The sequence below is a fragment of the Geotrypetes seraphini genome, chromosome 8, assembly GCF_902459505.1.
Source record: "Geotrypetes seraphini chromosome 8, aGeoSer1.1, whole genome shotgun sequence".
In the NCBI taxonomy this organism is placed as follows: domain Eukaryota; kingdom Metazoa; phylum Chordata; class Amphibia; order Gymnophiona; family Dermophiidae; genus Geotrypetes; species Geotrypetes seraphini.
In genome coordinates, this window is record NC_047091.1 from 37,265,298 (window position 1) to 37,285,861 (window position 20,564).

The 20,564-nt window shown below is 43.5% G+C and overlaps 1 protein-coding gene across 2 annotated transcripts in view; it reads left to right on the forward strand.

Annotated features, from left to right (window-relative positions):
* The window catches only part of LOC117366039 (zinc transporter 10-like), a 311,507-nt gene extending 293,644 nt beyond the window's left edge, over positions 1-17,863 (forward strand). For both annotated transcript variants that reach the window (XM_033957076.1, XM_033957077.1), the window contains exon 3: positions 15,888-17,863. In XM_033957076.1, coding sequence (XP_033812967.1) covers positions 15,888-16,579 — 692 coding nt within the window. In that variant the 3' untranslated portion in view covers positions 16,580-17,863. The remainder of the gene's footprint in view (positions 1-15,887) is intronic.
* Positions 17,864-20,564: the final 2,701 nt, after the last annotated feature.

The following is a 20,564-nucleotide window of genomic DNA, read 5'->3' on the forward strand; positions in this document are numbered from 1 at the left end:
TTCCGCAACCCTTTGAGTACCGCTACGAGTGTGGAGGGGTGAAAAAGAGATTATCGGCCCCCGAACAGTGGGGCTGGTCGTGGATACAGTGGGAAATGGAATGGCTTGGGGCAAAGTATCAGCAACCTGTCCCGATGCAGCTGCACCGGACAGGACGGGAGGAGGAGGAGGAACAAGAGTACTACCGATAAGGAGGTCAATATCATCCTTAGATAAAGAGGGATAAAGTTTAAGAAGAGCATCGGGTGAAGGAATTTGTAAATGATAAGGAGGAGGGCTAGCAGCACAGATAGATTGTTCTGCAGCATATAATTGAGCAGGGGAAAGAATGGACAGCTTGGATGTTTTATCTTTAACAGTAGCTGACCAATAAGGAGCATATGTAAGCCAATTAATGCCTCCCCTTCTCATATATTCTTTGTCCCAGTGCGGATCCCCTAAATAATATGGCCATGCCTCATGATCCCCCAAACACAATCCCTTTATCATATCCATATGAAACGTATCATTCGCCCCATCTCGGGGAAACGGACTCGAACTATGAAGTCCTTCAGTCCAACCAGCCATATTATCTATCCAAGGATCAATAAGATAATATCCAGTGTCACATACACGGGCAACATAAGCCTTACAAGTCTCAGCTTTCTTAGGGGGGGGGAACCTTATTACCGTTCTGACCCATTACAAAAACAATATAGCAATGCAGGAATCCCGCTTATCTTACCTTATAAGCGAGATACAGAACAGTAATATACAATATAGTCTTATACTCTATAAAATCTTATCTCTAAGCAATAGAAAAGAAAGTAATAGAAGAGAGAAAGCACATACAAAAAGTGTTAACCCCACAAACGACAGAGTGCGCAGGCGACTCTATAAGTAATATTGTTCTTCCCAAAAGAACGATAGGAGTTTTTTTTATTGTTAGTGTGGTTTCTTCAAACTCCGCTATAGACTTCCCAAAAATCTATATTTAACAAATAAAGGGTGGGAACAGGTCACCTAATACCAGTGAGTATTAAAGAACAGAATTCAAAATTCAGAAATACTCACAAAATACCGGTGATATCAACGTCCCTCCCAGAGGAACCCCCACTGAAAAGGATAAGGCCCGATTATGGCCGTACACACTCTGTCATTTGACAAGCAGATGCATCCGGGGACAATATCTAAGAGAAGACAGATGCCTATTATCTCCTAAACATGTCCGCTTTATTGAATATTCTGTATCTCTTTTTATATCATTTTACATGGGTAAGGGCGTCAGCATATGACGTAAATGCAAACCATATATGGACACAGATCACATGCAACTTTAAAAGAAATAACAAATCCTTTACTTATCTAAGACCAAGGTCTAGAAGTGCTTTGGTCAGAGCCTCTTATCTAAATTTTCTTACAAATACAGCTAAGAAAACAATTAAATTTACTTCACAACAGAATAAGAAAACACATCTCTCAAACATACAATGGCCTTGTAATATATCAGCAAGAGAAGGCAAACAGTCTGGATTTACAACTTCAAACATAACTTAAGAAAAACTACATAATAAAATAGCCTTGCAGGATTTCAGCAAGAGAAGGCAAACAATGTCTGGATTAAACATAGCATAAGAACACACATCTTTTCAAACATAAAATAGCCTTGTAATATATCAGCAAGAGAAGGCAAACAATGTCTGGATTTACAACTTCAAACACAGTTGAAAGAATACTGCAAGACACATGAAAAGTATCCCTTCAGGGACCTGTGGCCTATCTCAGTATGGTAGCTCTTATGCTTCTCTGGCTTACTTCCTTTTGTTCTCTAGTCACCTCCTGCCTCATCCCATCCCTATACACCATGTCCTCCCTATCTCTCCTCTTTCCCTCCATCCCTGTGTACCGTCTCCTTCCTCTCTTTACCCCTCCTATGGTCTGATATCTTTATCCTCTTTCCCAGTCTGGCATCTCTCTCCCCTCTTTCTCTTCCTCCCCTTTTTGTTCTGGCATCTCTATCTTTCCCTTCCCCTCCCCCTGCCTTAGTCTTGAACCTCTTCCCCCTCTTTCCTTTCCCTGGTCTGACATCTCTGTATTCTCTCTCTCTCCCCCACCCCCATCCCCTTTCCTTCCTCTTCTTCCCATAGTCTGGCATCTCTATCTGCCCCTTCCCTTTCTTCCCTAGCAGGTCTGGTCCTTTACTTTACTTTTCTCCCCATCCCTGAGGTCCAGCATCTCTTACCCTCACCATGCTATTCGTCCCCATCCCTCACTGCGTGATCAGGTTTCAGGTTTTTTATTTATATTTGATGGATCGCTTATTCAAATTACTAAGCGATTTACAACTTCATAAAAGCGGGTTACAATAAGTAAACTACAAACACAAGTCTTAGAACTAACAAATTTAAGACATACACGAAACGTAAGGATAAGGGGTAAAGTTACATCTTCATGGCTTAAGAAAAGATTTCCTTGTGGTGCTGCTCTAACTCTTTGGTCATAGGCAGCATGAGTGAAGTAAACACGCTGCCTCTGGTGACCTGGAAGCTTTCTCTCTGCTACTGTTTTCCGCCTATGTGGGTGCAGGAAGCAGTAGCAGAGGAAAAGCTTCTGGATCATCGAAGGTAGTTTGGTTACTTCACTCATGCTGTCTATGGCCGAAGAGTTAAAGCAGCAGCACTGCGAGAACGGTGAGCAAGCACCGGATTTTGTGAGGGGGGTCGGCAGCAGGGGACTCCAGATAGGTGCGTTGGCCTTGCAGTAGGGTGGGTGGCCAGGGGACCTATAGCCGCCGGCAGCCTGCAGCCGCTGACAGCCTTGGCGGCGAACACCTTCATCTCGCCAGTCTCGTGCAGGAGCAGCCAGGGCCTTTGGGAGAGTCCTCAGCAGCTCGGAACAGCAAACAGGGCCGCGAGTGTGGGGCAGTTGTAGGTGCACATGCGCATTCCTTCCAGCCACGGACATACGGAACACGCAAGTAGAAGTGCGCATGCGCCACTTAGGGTTTTATTATAGAGATAACAATCATGTAAAGTGGAACCTGAAACCAGAACCGATGTTTTGGCTACAATCCTGGTTTTCTCTGCTCCTTTTTGTACTTACCTTGGTTTAGTGCAGTTTGTTGTTTCCCATTTTTTTCTTTGTGGATCTTCATTTTTAAAAATTACCACAGGAGCACTTACCACCACACATTTTTAAAGCAGTAAGAGCTCCTGTGTTAACCATGTGCTAATGCCCTAGCACACCCTTCAAAAACATTTTTTAGGGCTTAGGAAGCACAGATTCCAAAGTTTCCACATGATGCTTGAGCACATCTATGGTATTCCATTTTTTCCTGCGTTAGGTGCATCTAACATGATTTAGTAAAGGAGGGAAATGATTATTAGCAAGAACCAAGATGATTTCAGAAGAACTATATCTCAGAACAACCTGTATATTAATTTTTATGTAAAAGATACAGTTTAATATTATATGACTTCACAAAATGTAATATACCAGGACAAGCAGGCAGCATGTGGGTGATATCATCCATGGTGCCTTGGTACATACAGCTTTAAAAGTGCATCGCCACTTTAAGAACTTTAGAAAGTTTGAGACTGACCGCACCACACATGTGTGAGGCTCTTCAGTTCTTAGATTTCTGCGGAGCTAAGAAGTGTATTTTGAACATCATTCAAACTTTGCTTATTTGCCTTCCTGCTCTTGTGTGGTTTTTCTTTGTTCTCCTCCCATTTATTTATTTATTTTAAAGTGGGTTATTTTTTTCCCCTTGTGGACATTCACCGACAGGGCCTATTTTTCCCATCTCAGTCATTGAATTTAATTTGACTGAGATGGTCTTCCCGTCCGTTGATGGGATTTAAGAAAAGTGGCAGGTGCCAATGACCCATATTAAGAACATAAGAATAGCCTTACTGGGTCAGACCAATAGTCCATCAAGCCCAGTAGCCCATTCTCACAGTGGCCAATCCAGGTCACTAGTACCTGGCCAAAACCCAAGGTGTAGCAATATTCCATGCTACTGACACAGGGCAAGCAGTGGCTTCCCTGTCTCTTTCTCATTGTTGATGTTTACAAAATATTCCAGGCCAAGGCACTGCAGAGTCTAGCACACGTTGTTCTTTGCTTTAGAAACGTACTATCAAAAGCCACAAACTACGACAGGAAATGTTATTTGGCATCAGCTTGGATGTCGAAAATGCATCCTAACCAGACATTGAAGGTGTCAACATCGACACCAGTGTCAGAGGGCCTTTCTCCCTCTGGTAAGCCAGTTACGCCACCAGCTTCCCAGTCAGAGTCGCAGGCACCTATGTCATCAAGTCCAGTCATGTTGACTAAGCAACGACCTCTCTTACGGCTTGCCTCTTCTCCATCACAGGTTGTATCTTCATCAGAATCACCTTCTCCAAGGTACCAGCAGAAAAGCAGATGGTATAGGTCGAGAGGGGTGCACTATGGACAAATTTGGCCATCGCCTTTACCAGAATTCCATATTGGCGAATAGGGTCATAAATTACAATTTCTATTTTTCTTGTTACATGAAACATCTTCCCAAGAAATTTCCTGGTTTTAAAAAATATTTTCCTTCTAAACATCTGAAAGAGTTTCAGTCTCTCATTCGCACTCTTATCCAACTACAAAAGTATATGGTTATATCTGCTTACAAGGCTTTTGAATTGTTTTTCAGGGGCTCTTCAATGTCTGTGACTATGAGACGTTTAGCCTGGCTTAGAGTTGCGGATATGGATACTAATCTCCAAGACAGATTGGCTAATATCCCATGCTTAGGGGATGAACTTTTTGGGGACTCTATTGAAAATGCCACCCAAAAGCTCACTGACCATGAGAAACATTGGAATGCTTTGGTTAAATCCAAAACAAAACCAGCTGTTTTAAAATCCTCTTCTTATCAGAGGCATTTTTCAACTAAAGCTTCTGCTCCTATTAGACCACAGCAGAAGAGAAACAGAAACAGCAGTGTACTCCAAAATTTCAACTATCAGCTCCTCCAAAGTTCACTCAGTCTTTTTGATGGGCTTCTAGAGAACATAGTCACTGTACCTTTGTTTCAGTCTCTCCCACAGCCAATCGGGGGTCATTCAAGAGGGATACTCTCTTGTTTTCTCACCATGTTCCCAGATCATCCTCCAAGAGAATTTTAAACCCTCATCAGACGTCTCTTCCTCAGGAAATCAATTCTCTTCTTCTCAATGCCATCAAGAATGTTCCCTCAGCACAGAAGAATCGGGGGATTTACTCCCGATAATTTCTTGTCCCAAAGAAGACGGGAGGTCTTCAGCTGATTTTGGATCTCTGGGGCCTCAACAAATTTCTAGTCGAGGAAAAGTATTGAATGATGTCCCTAGCAATTTTGTATCCTCTTTTTGACCGCAATGTCTGACTATGTTCTCTGGACCTCAAAGAGGCCTACACTCACAGGAAGTTAAGAACATAAGATTTGCCACTGCTGGGTCATGTGGCGGCCCTTAGGTCAAAGACCGGTGCCCTATTTGAGTCTAGCCTTACCTGCATACGTTCTGGTTCAGCAGGAACCTATCTAATCTTTTCTTGAATCCCTGGAGGGAGCTTTCCCTATAACAGCCTCTGGAAGAGCATGCCAGATTTCTACCACTCTCTGGGTGAAGAAGAACTTCCTTACATTTGTACGGAATCTGTCCCCCTTTAACTTTAGAGAGTGCCCTCTTGTTCTCTCCACCTTGGAGAGGGAGAACAATTTCTCTTTCTCTACTAAGTAAATACCCTTCAATATCTTGAATGTTTCGATCATGTCCCCCTCTCAGTCTCCTCTTTTCAAGGGAGAAGAGGCCCAGTTTCTCTAGCCTCTCATTGTACGGCAACTCCTCCAGTTCCTTAACCATTTTTGTCGCTCTTCTCTGGACCCTTTCTACTATGTCCTTTTTCATGTACAGCGACCAGTGTTGGATGCAGTATTCCAAGTTGGGGCGCACCATGGCCCAGTACAGTGGTTGATAACCTTCTCAAATCTGTTTGTGATCCCCTTTTTTTTTTTTTTTTTAATTGAAATTTAATACATTTACAATATCATAAAGATATCAGGAAAAAAAGGATTATCACACAAATATTTCAATAGCAAATCATACAACAAACAATCCTTTACAAGCCCACTAAACGGGGAAGACATGTTGCTCATTTATCAACTAAATTTAAGGAAAAATCAAAGAAATGAATTGAATTCCAAAGAACCCAATCATTCCCTACTAAATTTAGGACATGGACTTACCTACCCTATTTTCCTCAATAAAGAATGAATGAAAACTAGAAAGAAAAAGAAAAAGAAATCTCACTTCTGTTCACGTGCTAACAAAAATTGCTGCAATTGAATGGGGTCCCAAAAAACGAATTCAGAATCTTGTATCTTAACCAAACATTTGCAAGGAAACTTTAAATAAAACGATGCTTCAAGTGCTAATACTCTATTCCTCAATTTCAGAAATTCTTTCCTTCTAAGCTGAGTAGCTCTTGAGACATCTGGAAATATACTGACCAAATCCCTGCAGAACTGGGTCAGTCTATTTTTAAAATAAAGTTTCATTAACAACATTTTATCTGTCTCACTCATACATGTTAAAATCATTGTGGATCGAGTCTGAATAACATCTTGAGAGTCTTCTAAAAACTCTGTTAAGTTAACATCATCTGTTACCAGATGGTCCACATCCTGTAGAGTTTCCTTTTTCTTCTGGGGAATGTAATAGCAGTTATTTATTGGAAAGCTATCCGCGTTGGGTATTCCCAGTATCTCCTTGAAATACTTTCTTAACAATATTTCTGGCAATAACAAATGAGTCACTGGGAAATTAACCAAGCGGAGATTCTTCCCCCGTTGCATATTTTCTAACATTTCCATTTTTAAATGTATTGTCGTGGAATCTTTTACAGCAGATAGTGAAACAGCTTGCAATGTGTTACTTGCGTTTCAATCACACCTAATCTAGCTTCCAGACAATTTAAATTTGCGTCCACATTCTCAAACTTTTGAGCCACAGATTGTGAGAAATCAGATGTTTGTTTCATTGATTCTCTAAGAAACCCCTCAACCCTAGAAATACCTAACCAAAGATCCTTTAAAGTAATATCCTGTTTTTCCACAGCTAGTGGTTGTTCATCCACTACACTAGCAAATTCAAGTGGTTTAGGTATATCAGTGAACATCAATTTACTTGTTGAAGTGGATGATGCCACAAAACCTGTGGGACTAGTGGGAGTTATATTCCCACTTATACCGGATATTGGATGAAGGGGGGGTGTCCTCTGTAGAGGACTCATCAATGCTCCGGATATGGGAGAGTTCAAATCAGATACATTTGGCACTGGAGAGTCTAAGGAAAAAGTCAAATGCCTGTCCATAGGACCTGTGACAACAGGAGTCGAGCTTTTAGATTTAACTTTCCTTTTCCCCATAGTCAATTAGCTTATACAACCTGATATCCTGGTCCACAATACTCCACAGTTCTCCAAGGGGCTCCCAAGGGGCATGGTCTGCCCCTTAGGGCACGCCTCTTCGGCCACGCCCTGCGGCTGCCTCCGCGGCTGCAAGCCGAAATTTAAAGCAGAAGTCGAGGCACACAAGACGGACCCGGTGACGTCAGAGGGTCCGTCCTTAGAGATGCCTGTCCGATTTTGTCAACTAGCTGCAGCTGCAGAGGGCTGGTCGGGGCAGCGAAAACGATCCTCCAGGCGTCCCAAAACGATAGCAGCAACTGGCTCCCGCTGTGATCCCCTTTTTAATCATTCCTAGCATTCTGTTTGCCCTTTTCACTGCCGTCGCACATTGCACGGACGGCTTCATTGACTTATTTACAAGTACTCCCAAGTCTTTTTCCTGTGGAGTCTCTCTGATTATAGCACCAGACATCCTGTATTTGTGCATATGATTTTTATTACCACATACTTCACCTTGCACTTATCCATGTTGAACCTCATTTGCCATTTCACGGCCCATTCCTCGATTGTGTTTATGTTTCATTGTAGGTCTTCGCAATCCTTCTGTGTCCTCACTACCCTGAATAACTTTGTATCGTCTGCAAATTTAATCACCTCATGTGTTGCACCAATTTCCAGGTCATTTATAAATATGTTGAAGAGCACGGGCCCGAGCACCAAACCCTGTGGCACTCCACTCGTGATGCTTTTTTAGTCCGAGTATTGTCAATTTACCCTCACTCTCTGTTTCCTATCCTCCAATCAGTTTTTAATCCATGTGAGTATATCACCCTCGATTCCATGGCTCGCAATTTTTCGAAGTAGACATTCATGCGGGAACTTGTCGAACACCTTCTGAAAATCTAGATATACGATGTCGACCGGGTTACCCTTGTCTATCTGCTTGTTTACTCCCTCAAAGAAGTGCAGTAAGTGTCAAGCAAGATCTTCCTTTGCTGAAGCTGTGCTGGCTGGTCCTCATCAGATTGTGTACATCAAGGTGATCAATGATACGGTCCTTTATCAGTGCTTCTACCATCTTTCCCGGTACCGCAGTCAGAATCACTGGTCTATAGTTTCCTTGATCTCCCTTCGAACCTTTCTTGAAGATCGGCATAACATTCGCCACTTTTCAGTCTTCTGGAATATTTCCTGATTTGATCAACAGATTGGTTATCAGTTGAAGCAGTTCAGCTATAACCTTTCAGTTCCTTGATTACCCTCGTGTGGATGCCGTCTGGTCCCGGGGATTTATCATTTTTAAGCCTATCAATCTGCCTGCATACCTCTTCTAGACTGACCGTTGACACTGTCAGTTTCCTGTCTTTATTTCCTGCATATTGCCTGTTGGCTTCTGGTATATTGGACGCTTCAGTAAATACAGGCATAAAAAATGTGTTCAGTTTGTCGGTGATGGCTTTGTCCTCCATTAGTACTCCCTTTATTCCATGGCCATCTAACGGCCCCACTGCTTCCTTTGCAGGTCGTTTCCCCTTAATAAATCAAAAGAACAGCTTAAAATGTTATGCCTCCTTGGCTATTTTTTCCTCAAAGTCTCTTTTGGCCCCTCTTACTGCCTTATGGCACTTGCTTTGATGTTGTTTGTTTAAGGAATGGAAAAGGACAAAAACAGACGAAAACTGGAAAAAGCACAAAGTCTTCTTGTCTCTGATCACTTCCTTCACTGCTACAGTGAACCATGCTGGTTCCTTGTTCTTATTCCTTTTGGAACCCTTGTTGAAACGCGGTATATATAGATTTTGCGCCTCGGTGACTATGTCCTTAAAAAGGGACTATGCTTGCTCTAGCGTATTTACAGTGCTTATCTTCTTCCTAATCTTCTTCCTCACCATGATTCTCATCCCTTCATAGTTGCTTTTCAGAAGTTCAGTGCTGTTGCAGTCATTCTGGATTGATATTTTTGTTCCTGTGTCCAGGTTGAAGTGGATCATATTGTGATTACTGTTTCCCAGCGTCACTTCTACTTCTATACCTTGTGCCGATCCTCGTAGTCCATTTAGAATTAAGTCCAGAATTGTATTTCCTCTTGTATTTTCCTTGACAAGTTGTTCCAGGTTTCAGGTGGCACACCACCATTATCAATACAAAGTTCTACCTTTTGGCCTAGCATCCTCTCCCAGGGTGTTCATAAAGTGCCTGCTGGTAGTTGCAGCAGCCTTGCACTCTCAGGGTCTTCAAATTTTTCAATGCTTGGACAATTGGCTCATCAAGGATCCTTCTTGTCAGAGTGTCCTTTTAGCGACTCATCGGACAATACCCTTCCTTCAACACTTAGGGTTTGAGACCAACTTTCCCAAGTCACAACTTCAACCCTCTCAAATGCTTCAGTTCAGAGGGGCTCAAATGGACACTATTCAATTCAGGGCGTTTCTTAGCAGCATCAAGATGCTTTGATTCAGCTCTGTTAGCAAATGTCAGCCAGGCACATGATGGTTCTCCTGGGACATATGGCCTCCACAGTCCCTGTAACTCCATTTGCGAAGCTTCATCTCTGGACACAGCAATGGTCTCTAGCATCTCAGTTGTCCTAAGCTCTCAATACTCTTTCGCAGCACATTACAGTCATGTCATCTCTTCATCGATCGCCACAGTGATTGATGATCTCTTCCAATCTATTCAGAGGATTATTATTCCACTTACCTCCTCATCAGAAGGTTCTGACCACGGACTCATCCACTTATGCTTGGGGAGCTCATCTAGACGGACATCATATCAATCTTCTGGAACTCAGAGTGATTTTCAGTGCTCTCAAGATTTTTCAGCATTTAGTTCACACCAGCTGATGTGTACAGAGAACTGTCAGGACTCAAGGTGAACAAAGCCATGGGACCGGACGAGTTGCATCCAAGAGTGCTCAGGGAACTAGGCGATGTTCTGGCAAAACCGTTAGCCATGCTCTTCAATCTCTCCCTAAGTACAGGGAGAGTACCCCTGGACTGGAAAACAGCAAACGTCGTTCCTCTGCACAAAAAGGGTTGCAGAGCAGAGGCAGCGAACTACAGACCTGTGAGTCTCACATCAATAGTGTGTAAACTCATGGAAACTCTACTCAAAGGTAAATTAGACTCGATATTGGATGAAGGGAATCTAAGGGATCCCTGTCAACATGGATTCACAAGAGGCAGGTCATGCCAATCTAATCTTATAAGCTTCTTTGATTGGGTGACAGGAAAACTAGACTCAGGAGAGGCTCTGGACATAGTATACTTGGATTTCAGTAAAGCTTTCGACAGTGTCCCACACTGTAGACTATTAAACAAGATGAAATCAATGGGGTTGGGTGAGAAACTAACTGCATGGGTCAATGATTGGCTGAGTGGAAGACTTCAGAGGGTGGTGGTCAACGGCACCCTCTCTGAGACTTCGGAGGTGACTAGCGGAGTGCCGCAGGGCTCAGTCCTGGGACCATCCCTTTTTAACATATTCATAAGAGACCTAACCCGGGGGCTTCAGGGTAAAGTATCACTGTTTGCCGATGATGCCAAACTGTGTAATATAGTAAGTGAAAGCAACCTCAAGGACAATATGACGCAGGATCTGATCACGCTGGAAAACTGGTCCTCGACATGGCAGCTGGGCTTCAACGCTAATAAATGTAAGGTCATGCATCTCGGCAGCGTAAATCCATGCAGAACATACTCCTTGAATGGAGAAACGCTAGCTAGGACGTCAGAGGAACGGGACTTGGGGGTAATCATCAGTGCAGACATGAAAGCTGCTAAACAAGTAGAGAAGGCCTCATCTAAGGCAAGGCAAATGATGGGATGTATCAATCGAAGCTTTGTCAGCCGCAAACCTGAAGTCATAATGCCACTCTACAGAACCATGGTGAGACCTCATCTGGAATACTGTGTGCAATTCTGGAGGCCACATTACCGGAAAGATGTGCTTCGAGCTGAATCGGTCCAGCGGATGGCCACCAGGATGGTCGCCAGACTCAAGGGTCTCTCATACGAAGAAAGACTGGGCAAACTGCAGCTCTATACCCTGGAGGAGCGCAGAGAACGGGGCGACATGATTGAGACATTTAAGTACGTCACTGGTCGCGTCGAGATGGAAAACGATATATTCTTTCCCAAGGGACCCTCGGTCACAAGGGGGCACCCCCTCAAACTCAGAGGGGGGAAATTTAGTGGTGACACAAGGAAGTATTTCTTCACGGAAAGGGTGGTAGATCACTGGAACAAACTTCCGGTGCAGGTGATCAAGGCCACCAGCGTGCTTGATTTTAAGAATAAATGGGACATACACGTGGGATCCCTACGAGGGTCAAGTTAAGGAACTGGGTCACTAGCACTCAATGGGGTGGGTCAATAGAGTGGGCAGACTTGATGGGCTGTGGCCCTTTTCTGCCGTCATCTTTCTATGTTTCTATGTTTCTATCCTTCTAGTCTGCATGTACAATCAAGTGGCCATATAATATTTAAATAAACAAGGAGGAATGGGTTCTCTCCTTTTTTGTCAGGAGGCCCAGAAGATCTGACAAAGGGCAATTGCTCGCAACATCTTCCTCAAAGCAATCTATATTCAAGGGATTATTGGCAGACAAACTCAGCACTATTAATTGGCAGACAAACTCAGCACTATTCTTCAACCTCATGAATGGATGATCAACTCTCCAGTTCATCATATTTTTTTCTCAATGGGGAACTCCTCCTATCAACCTGTTTGAGTCCCCTCTAAACAACAAGTTCCAGGCAGTACTCGCCTCATCACCTGGACATAGACGCTTTTTTGTTGGATTGGATGTCCAAGTTTCTCAATACATTTCCTTCCATTCCTCTTGTACTCAAGACACTTGTCAAACTCAAACAGAAATTGGCCTCCATGATTCATATAGCTCCTCGATGGCCCAGACAGCCCTGGTTCTCCTTTCTACTTCAACCAAGGAGCCAATAACTCTTCCAATTTTCTCCTCTTTTCTCACACAGAGTCAAGGATCTCTTCTACTTCCTGAGTACCTGATTGTAAAACCGCTTAGATAACCTTGATAGGCGGTATATAAAATCCTAATAAACTTGAAACTTGAAAACCATCCACACAGCAGTGTTACCATCATCAGAATCCAAAATCAATCTCTGTCTCCTCAATATTGGATTATCCACTTGTCTGATTCTGGCCTCAAATCTACTTCCATCCGAGTCCATCTTACTGTGATCAGTGCCTTTCATCAACCAGTCAAAAATTACAAAGAACTTGAAGTTACAGGGAAATACTTTTAAAACCAATTGGAGGAAAAAAATTTCACTCAGAATAGTTAAGCTCTGGAACGCATTGCCAGAGGTTGTGGTAAGAGTGGATAGCGTAACTGGTTTTAGGAACGGTTTGGACAATTTCCTGGATGAAAGTCCATAGTCTGTTATTGAGAAAGACAGACATGGGGGAAGCCGCTGCATACCCTGGATCAGTATCATTGTTACTCCTTGAGTTTTAGCCAGGTACCAGTGACCTGGATTGGCCACTGTGAGAATAGGCTACTGGGCTTGATGGTCTGACCCAGTAAGGCTATTCTTATGTTCTTATGGATGGAAAACCTCTCACTGCTCATCCTTTAATTTCCAGATTCATGAAGAGTCTTTTCAATGTCAGACCATCTCTCAAACCATCTCCAGTGGTTTGGGATCTTAGTGTGGTTCTTGCTAGACTGATAAGAACATAATAATTGCCACTGCTGGGTCAGACCAGTGGTGCATCGTGCCCTGCAGTTCACTCACGTTGCTAGGTCAAAGATCAGTGCCCTAGCTAAGACTAGCCCTACCTGCGTACGTTCCGGTTTAGCAGGAACTTGTCTAACTTTGTCTTGAATCCCTGGTAGGTGTTTTCTCCTATAAAAGCCTCAGGAAGAGTGTTCCAGCTTTCCACCACTCTGGGTGAAGAAGAACTTCCTTACGTTTATACGGAATCTATCCCCTCTCGTTCTTTCTACCTTGGAGAGAGTGAACAACCTGTCTTTATCTACTAAGTCTATTCCCTTCATTATCTTGAATGTTTCGATCATGTCCCCTCTCAGTCTCTCTCTTTTCAAGGAAGAAGAGGCCCAGTTTCTCTAATCTCTCATTGTACGGCAACTCCTCCAGCCCCTTAACCATTTTAGTTGCTCTTCTTGGGACCCTTTCAAGTAGTACTGTGTTCTTCTTCATGTACGACGACCAGTATATGACACAGTATTCCAGGTGAGGGTGTACCATGGCCCGGTACAGCGGCATGATAACCTTCTCTGATCTGTTTGTAATCCCCTTCTTAATCATTCCTAGCATTCTGTTTGCCCTTTTCGCCGCCGCCACACATTGCGCGGATGGCTTCATCGACTATGCCCAAGTCTCTTTCCTGGGTGGCCTCTCCGTGTACCGCAAGATTTATGTTAACCGACATGCATCACCTTACCTTTATCCACATTATACCTCATTTGCTATGTCGTGACCCATTTCTTGAGCATGTTTGTCACGTTGCAGGTCTTCACAATCCCCCTGCATCTTCACTACTCTGAATAACTTTGTATCGTCAGCAAATTTAATCACCTCACTCGTCGTACCAATTTCCAGGTCATTTATAAATATGTTGAATAGAGGTCTGCATGGAAACGGGGATCGCAGGAATCCCCCCTAACTCACGGGACTCCCCCTCTGGTCCATGGGACTCCCACGGGGACCCCCCTCTAGCCAACAGGAATCCCACGGAGATGGAAGGCTTTGGAAGCAGGTTTCGTCCATATAATATAATGGACATGTCAGCCTTAGTAAAAGAGGGGGTTTATAAGTTAATTACCTGAACAGAAAACAAAAAAAGGGTTCCACCAAAGAGATTCCACAAGGAAAACAGCAGCGCAAACACAAAAGAAACTGGAATTGATGATCCTGTCAGATGTAATTGCTGCTTTTTATGGGGACGGGCGGGGATGGAGGTAATTCCTTGCGGGGATGGGTGGGGACGGAGAGGATCCTGACGGGTCCGGGTGGAGATGGAGAGGATGCTGGCAGGGATGGGTGGGGATGGAGAGGATCCTGGCGGGGAACGGTGGGGATGGGTGGGATTTCTGTCCCCGTGCAACTCTCTAATGTTAAAGTACATGGGTCCAAGAACTGAACCCTGCGGCACTCCACTCATGACATTTTTCCGGTCCAAGTATTGTTCATTCACCCCCACTCTCTGTTTCCCACCCGCCAGCCAGTTTTTAATCCACATGAGTATTTCACCCTCGATTCCATGGCTCACAATTTTTCGAAGCAGTCATTCATGTGGAACCTTGTCAAACACCTTCTTACAATCCAAATATACAATGGTGACCGAGTCACTCTTGTCTATCTGCCTGTTTACTCCCTCAAAGAAGTGCAGCAAGTTCATCAAGCCTTCCTTTGAACCAATGTCTACAGCTCATCTAAAATATCTTATTTGTAAAGGAGTTTTTCTCATTTTCCTAACTTGCTCGAAGAGTAAGTGAACTTCAAGCATTAGTTGCAGATTCACCTTTCTCAGTGTTCCATCATGACAAGGCTGTGCTTCACACTCATCCGAAGTTCCTACTGAAGGTCATCACTGATTTTCATCTCAATCAATCAATTATTCTTCCAGTATTCTTTCCTAAGCCTCATCCTGGTGAAATGGCTCTTTATACTCTGGACTGAAAATGAGCATTTCATAATACTAAACCACATAGAACTTCTTCCTAACTTTTTGTCTCCTTTGACCCTAACAAGTTGGGGCATCTTGTTTCCAAAAGAACAATTTCCAATTGGTTGGCTGCTTGCATCTTGTTCTGTTATGCTCAGGCCAGGTTGCATCTGGAGAGTTGGGTCACAGCCCATAAGGTTCAGTTTTAGTAGCTTTTCTCTGCTCTACTCCTATTGATGAAATCTGTAAAGCTGCTACTTGGACCTCAGTTCACACATTCATATCACACTACTGTCTAGAATCTTATTCCAGATGGATGGTCACTTCAGCCAAGCAGTATTGCAAAATTTATTTTCCTAATGGCCAACTCTCCCTCCATCCCATTCTAGTAAGCTAGGGAGTCCCACATGTGAGAATATGTTGCCTTCTTGCCCTGGGATAAAACACAGTTCTGTAACAATTGTTATCCAGGGACAGTAGGCAGATATTCTCACAACCCACCCACTTCCCCTGGTTGGCTTATTGAGCTGCACACCTATGTCAGGCAGGAAGGCACTCGCGCATGAGCGGTGTGATCAGTCGTGAGCTTTCTAAAGTGGCGATGCACTTTCAAAACTTTTCTGTACCGGGACTCCGTGGATGACTTCACCCACATGTGAGGATACATGCCTGCTGTCCCTGCATAATAACTGTGCTATTTGGTAAATGTTGGGCAGATATGCGGTATATCAAACACAGAATAAACTTGGAAACTTGGATATGGTGAGAGACAGAATGAATAGAATAACTCCAACTTAGCACTTCTTTTGCAGGTGATGATGAGAGTGATTTTGGCCATGAGAGGTCACCCTCTGCCAGGGAAGACACCCTTCTTCACTTTGTACTGTGGCTGCTGAAGTCCCTTCTCTCACCTTCCTTGGTACTCACTAATGGCCTACTCTACCATTTCCTGGACTATGAGTGTCTCCATACAGGCACATGTTTCCTCTATTTGTACCTAGATCCCATCTTCTGTCTGATCACTGTAATTGTTCTTGTGACTGCAGCCTTTCCTCTCCTGAAGAGCAGTGGATATCTTCTCCTGCAGGGAGTACCAGCTCACATGGATGTCCAGAAACTGGAGGGCACTTTAAAGAGCTTACCTGAGCTGGAGGGGGCCCATGAGCTGCATGTGTGGCAACTATCAGGTGGGAACACCATAGCATCTGTACATATCATGTGCATCAACCTTCAAGTGTACACGGCCCTGGAACACAAAATCCAGTCCATCTTTTACCGTGAAGGCATCAACACTTTTACTATTCAGCCTGAGTTTCTACAGAGTCCTGGAGAAGGAACCTCAGTGACACCAGCCCTCTGTAGTCTGTCATGTGGTACAGCTTGTTCCAAGCAGCTTTGCTGTGACCGTTGGAGAGGCACCACAAGCAAGACTCCCCACCCTATTGTTGCTAGTCCTTCTGAGGCCAGCTCAAAAGAACTCATATTCAGTAATATTTATACCTAGATTTAAGAGGCCATGTTATTTATTCAACTATTTTGATAGAGTTGCTAGGTAGATAGAGTTGCTAGGTCTTCAGGGACAGACTAAGCTAGTCCTGTTTACCCAAGCTTCATTTTTTCTAATTATAAGTTATTGATATCAGGCCTGGCTCAGCCTGTATCTGATAGCCCTAACTTTGATGATGTTGATAGGCCAGAGCCAAAGTCAAATATTACTCTTACACAAGTACAAGTGTAATGCTTCATACTGTATAAGCATGCATGAGTGCTGCATTCAGCCAGTGCCCACACATTATTTTTCACTGTAGGGTTACCAAATGTCTGCAGGTTGTATGATGTATGGTTTATAGTTCCAATTTTTCTAAGAGCTGGGACCACAAATTCACAGCAAAATGAGAAAAGCCCAAGATTGATTCAGCCATAACTGGTAGCTATAATTATGGAGCTGTCATGTAATTATGGTACTGATTTGATACAGTAAAGGAGGAAATCCTGTATTAACTAAAGTGCCATCTGATAAAAGTCACATTCTGATGGGAGAAAGAGGAGCCTATGTTTCTCCATATGCTTTACTGATTGATAACTGACCATGAACAAACAGAGCACATTTGTAAACCTGTAAATCTCAGATGTGAGAGCTACAAACACTAGCCTAGGGAAATCATCCTCGTACAATGATAATGCTATTAGAGGAACAAGTTTAAGATGACAGAAACTTATCCCGTTCGCAATTCACCAAGCCATTTCTAGAATTATCAGAATGGTCATTACATCAAAGCATAAGTACAAATCCATTTTAGACACTAGGCATTGCACCATTGACAAATCCAGACAGACATTAAAACTTCTGTGTGAGAAGGGGAAGTTACAGGGGTGCTATCTGAATCCAGGTCATTAGGAACAGGCTAATCCAGGCTTTACTAGAGTGGATTTGTATTTCTGATTTTCTTAGGGAAATGAATGCCACAATTAGAACTACAAGTCCATGCTTGTAATAGTGTAACATTGGGACAAGATTAACAAGTTGTTTTTTTATATGAAGCCAATTGGCAACCATAGAGGCTTTGCAATTGTTTGTTATGGTAAGGGAGCAGGGAATGGTTACCTTGTATCTTTTCATTTTTATTTTACTTTTTATTACAAAAGCTTTTGTAAATAATAAAGATGAAAAAGGAGTTTGTGAAGGCTCTCTGCTGAGCAGCTGGATTCAGCAGTTTTGCCGCCTCTATCCTCCACTAAGACCTTTCTATGGCTGTTTCCTTGATTTCAATAAATATTTTACATTATGCATACATTCAATATGTGTGTAATAATAATAATAATAATAATTTTATTTCTTATATACCGCTGTACCATGAAGCCATGTTCTCAATGACCAAGTGCTGTCCTAATCTGATGCTGAGTTTACTCAAAAGGGAAGATGTACAATATGCAACATGGCTATGTTTTGCCATAGGAGCAGTCTTGATTGTCATGAAGACTATGGCTATGGGTCTAAAAAAGAGCCTGCCATATCAGAACCTATTCAACAAGGCCTGCTTATGCTGTTGCAGGTAAAACCAGCTAGGCATATAGTGGGATAAAGAACTTATACAGTTGCAGGGCAGGATTAATTCTTTGAGGGACCCTAGGCACACAAGTACACTGGGCCCCCTAGCCACGCCCCCGCCCAACCCACAAACTAAATCCCTTTTTTTACAAAAGCACGGAAGAGGTTTTTAGCGCTGGCTGGCGGGCTGAATGTTCTGCACTGTTCTGACGATCATAAGAATTCTATGACCATCAGAGCAGTGCAGAGTATTCAGCATGCTGGCTTGTGCTACAAACCAAAGGAACGGTACAGTTTAGGGGTGAAGAAACAGTGGTGCATATCCCCCAATACTGAACAAAATATAAAGATAGCAGATGTAAATTTGAAAAAAGAGAAATAACAAATCACTTTACAAATTAACAAATAAAAATAAAACAAAAAATATAATTTTTTTTCTACCTGTGTCATGTGGTTTCTGCTTTCCTCATCTTCTTGTCATTCTCTTCCTTCCATCCATTGACTGCCCCTTCCAGAAAATGTCTGTCTTCCTCTGCCATCTCTGCTCCTGCCCCTTCCCCCCCTTGGTCTGGCATCCATCACCTTCCCTCTGTTCCCTTCATAGTCTGGCATCTCTCTCCTTCCTTCTCCCCCTGTGGTTTTTAGCATCTCATTTCCTTCACTCGGATCTGATATCTCTGTGTCCTTCCCCGTTATTTGACATCTCTCTCCTCCCTCTTCCATTTCCTTTTCTTCTCTGGTCTTCCTTCTCTATTTTCTGCCTCTGTCTAAATTAAATACTCACAGCTTGCCACCCCTTTCCTTCACCCCTCCACTATCTTCTTCCCCTCCCCCCATCCCCATCCAGTATGTGGGAAAGCAGCAGCAGTGGTGAGGAGGTGAGGGCTGGGCACAAGTTCTCCCCACTTCCATCATCTGCCCTGCCCATTTCTTCCCACATCCATCATCTGCCCTGCTCCCTTCTGTCTCCCTTATCCCCACTTCCATCATCTGTCCTGCCCTGCCCCTTTCTTTCCACATCCATCATCTGCCCTGCCCCTTCTGTCTCCCTTCTCCCCGCTTCCATCATCTGCCCTGCCCTGCCCTGCCCCTTTCTTCCCACATCCATCATCTGCCCTGCTCCCTTCTGTCTCCCTTCTCCCCACTTCCATCATCAGCCCTGCCCTGCCCCTTTCTTTCCACATCCATCATCTGCCCTGTCCCCTTCTCTCTCTCCCTCCACCCCAGGCCCATCTCACCACTCACCTTTCACTCTGATTTTTTGTTTAGAACAGCGATGCCCCCCCATCGATGGACCGATTGGTGACAGACTTCCCCCCATTGACAGAAAGTATGACAAGCAAGCAACACGGGTAAAAAAGGTTACAGAAACTGTAATTTTGCAAACGGTGCTGCTTGCCCAAAGCTTCCCTCTGACGCGCCCAGGCAGAAGCAGGAAGCTGCGTCAGAGGGAAGCTTTGGGCAAGCAGCACTGTTTGCAAAATTACAGTTCCCGTTGCCTTTCTTACCCACGTTGCTTGCTTGTCTTACTTTCCATCAATGGGGGGAGGCCACATTGCCGATCGGGGGGGCCCGCGTTGCCAATCGATGCTGGAGGGGCCCATCGCCATTTGGAAAAAAACAATGTTGATGCCCTCCTTCATTGGGCCCCTCTGACCATTTCGGGCCTAGGCATGTGCCTACTGGTTAATCCTGCCCTGTACAGTTGTAATATTCAGCTCAGTTTCTTAAGATCTCCAAAGTGGGTAATGTGATGGTAGACATGCAGTGGGTGAATTGAAAAGATTACTATACCATACCATATCAGGCTAAGATTGGCATAAATCTTCAGTAGCTTGCTTTCTATAAGACACATGAGGCAGCACTGGGAACCATGAATCAGAGGGTAACCAAAATGATGTGCATCAATGAGAATACCTGCACACACCATTATCTCAGTCCAAACTTAGTCTGGGTGCAATATTCTGGCACTGGATACAAGATAAGAGATGATGTCCTTAGGAATTGAGACTCTTGTACTCTATAGATAATTGGTTTGTTAAAGAGGTTGTTGCACCTTTTGACTTTTCAACCATTATAGTTTAAATCCCAATTAACTATCTTTGACACCTTTGTTTCACCTTTGTCCTTGCCTCACTGTCCTTCAAACAATATCATCCAATAAGATGTGAAATCAGAAGATATGCTTCAATAAAGCACATGAATTTGGTTTTACAAATATTCTCTAAGACCTAGTGGGTGGCATCATTAATAGAACCCCAAAGCAGACTTAGCATGTATGGATTAATAACATTTATGGCTGTATATACATGGTGTAAGAGGGTGCACATAAATATTGGTGTGTAAATTCCAACTTATGCTAGATTCTATAAAGGAAACTGAGTGCTGTTATAGTATTAGCAATCAGAGAACTACATCTTCACACATAACTTTTGGTACC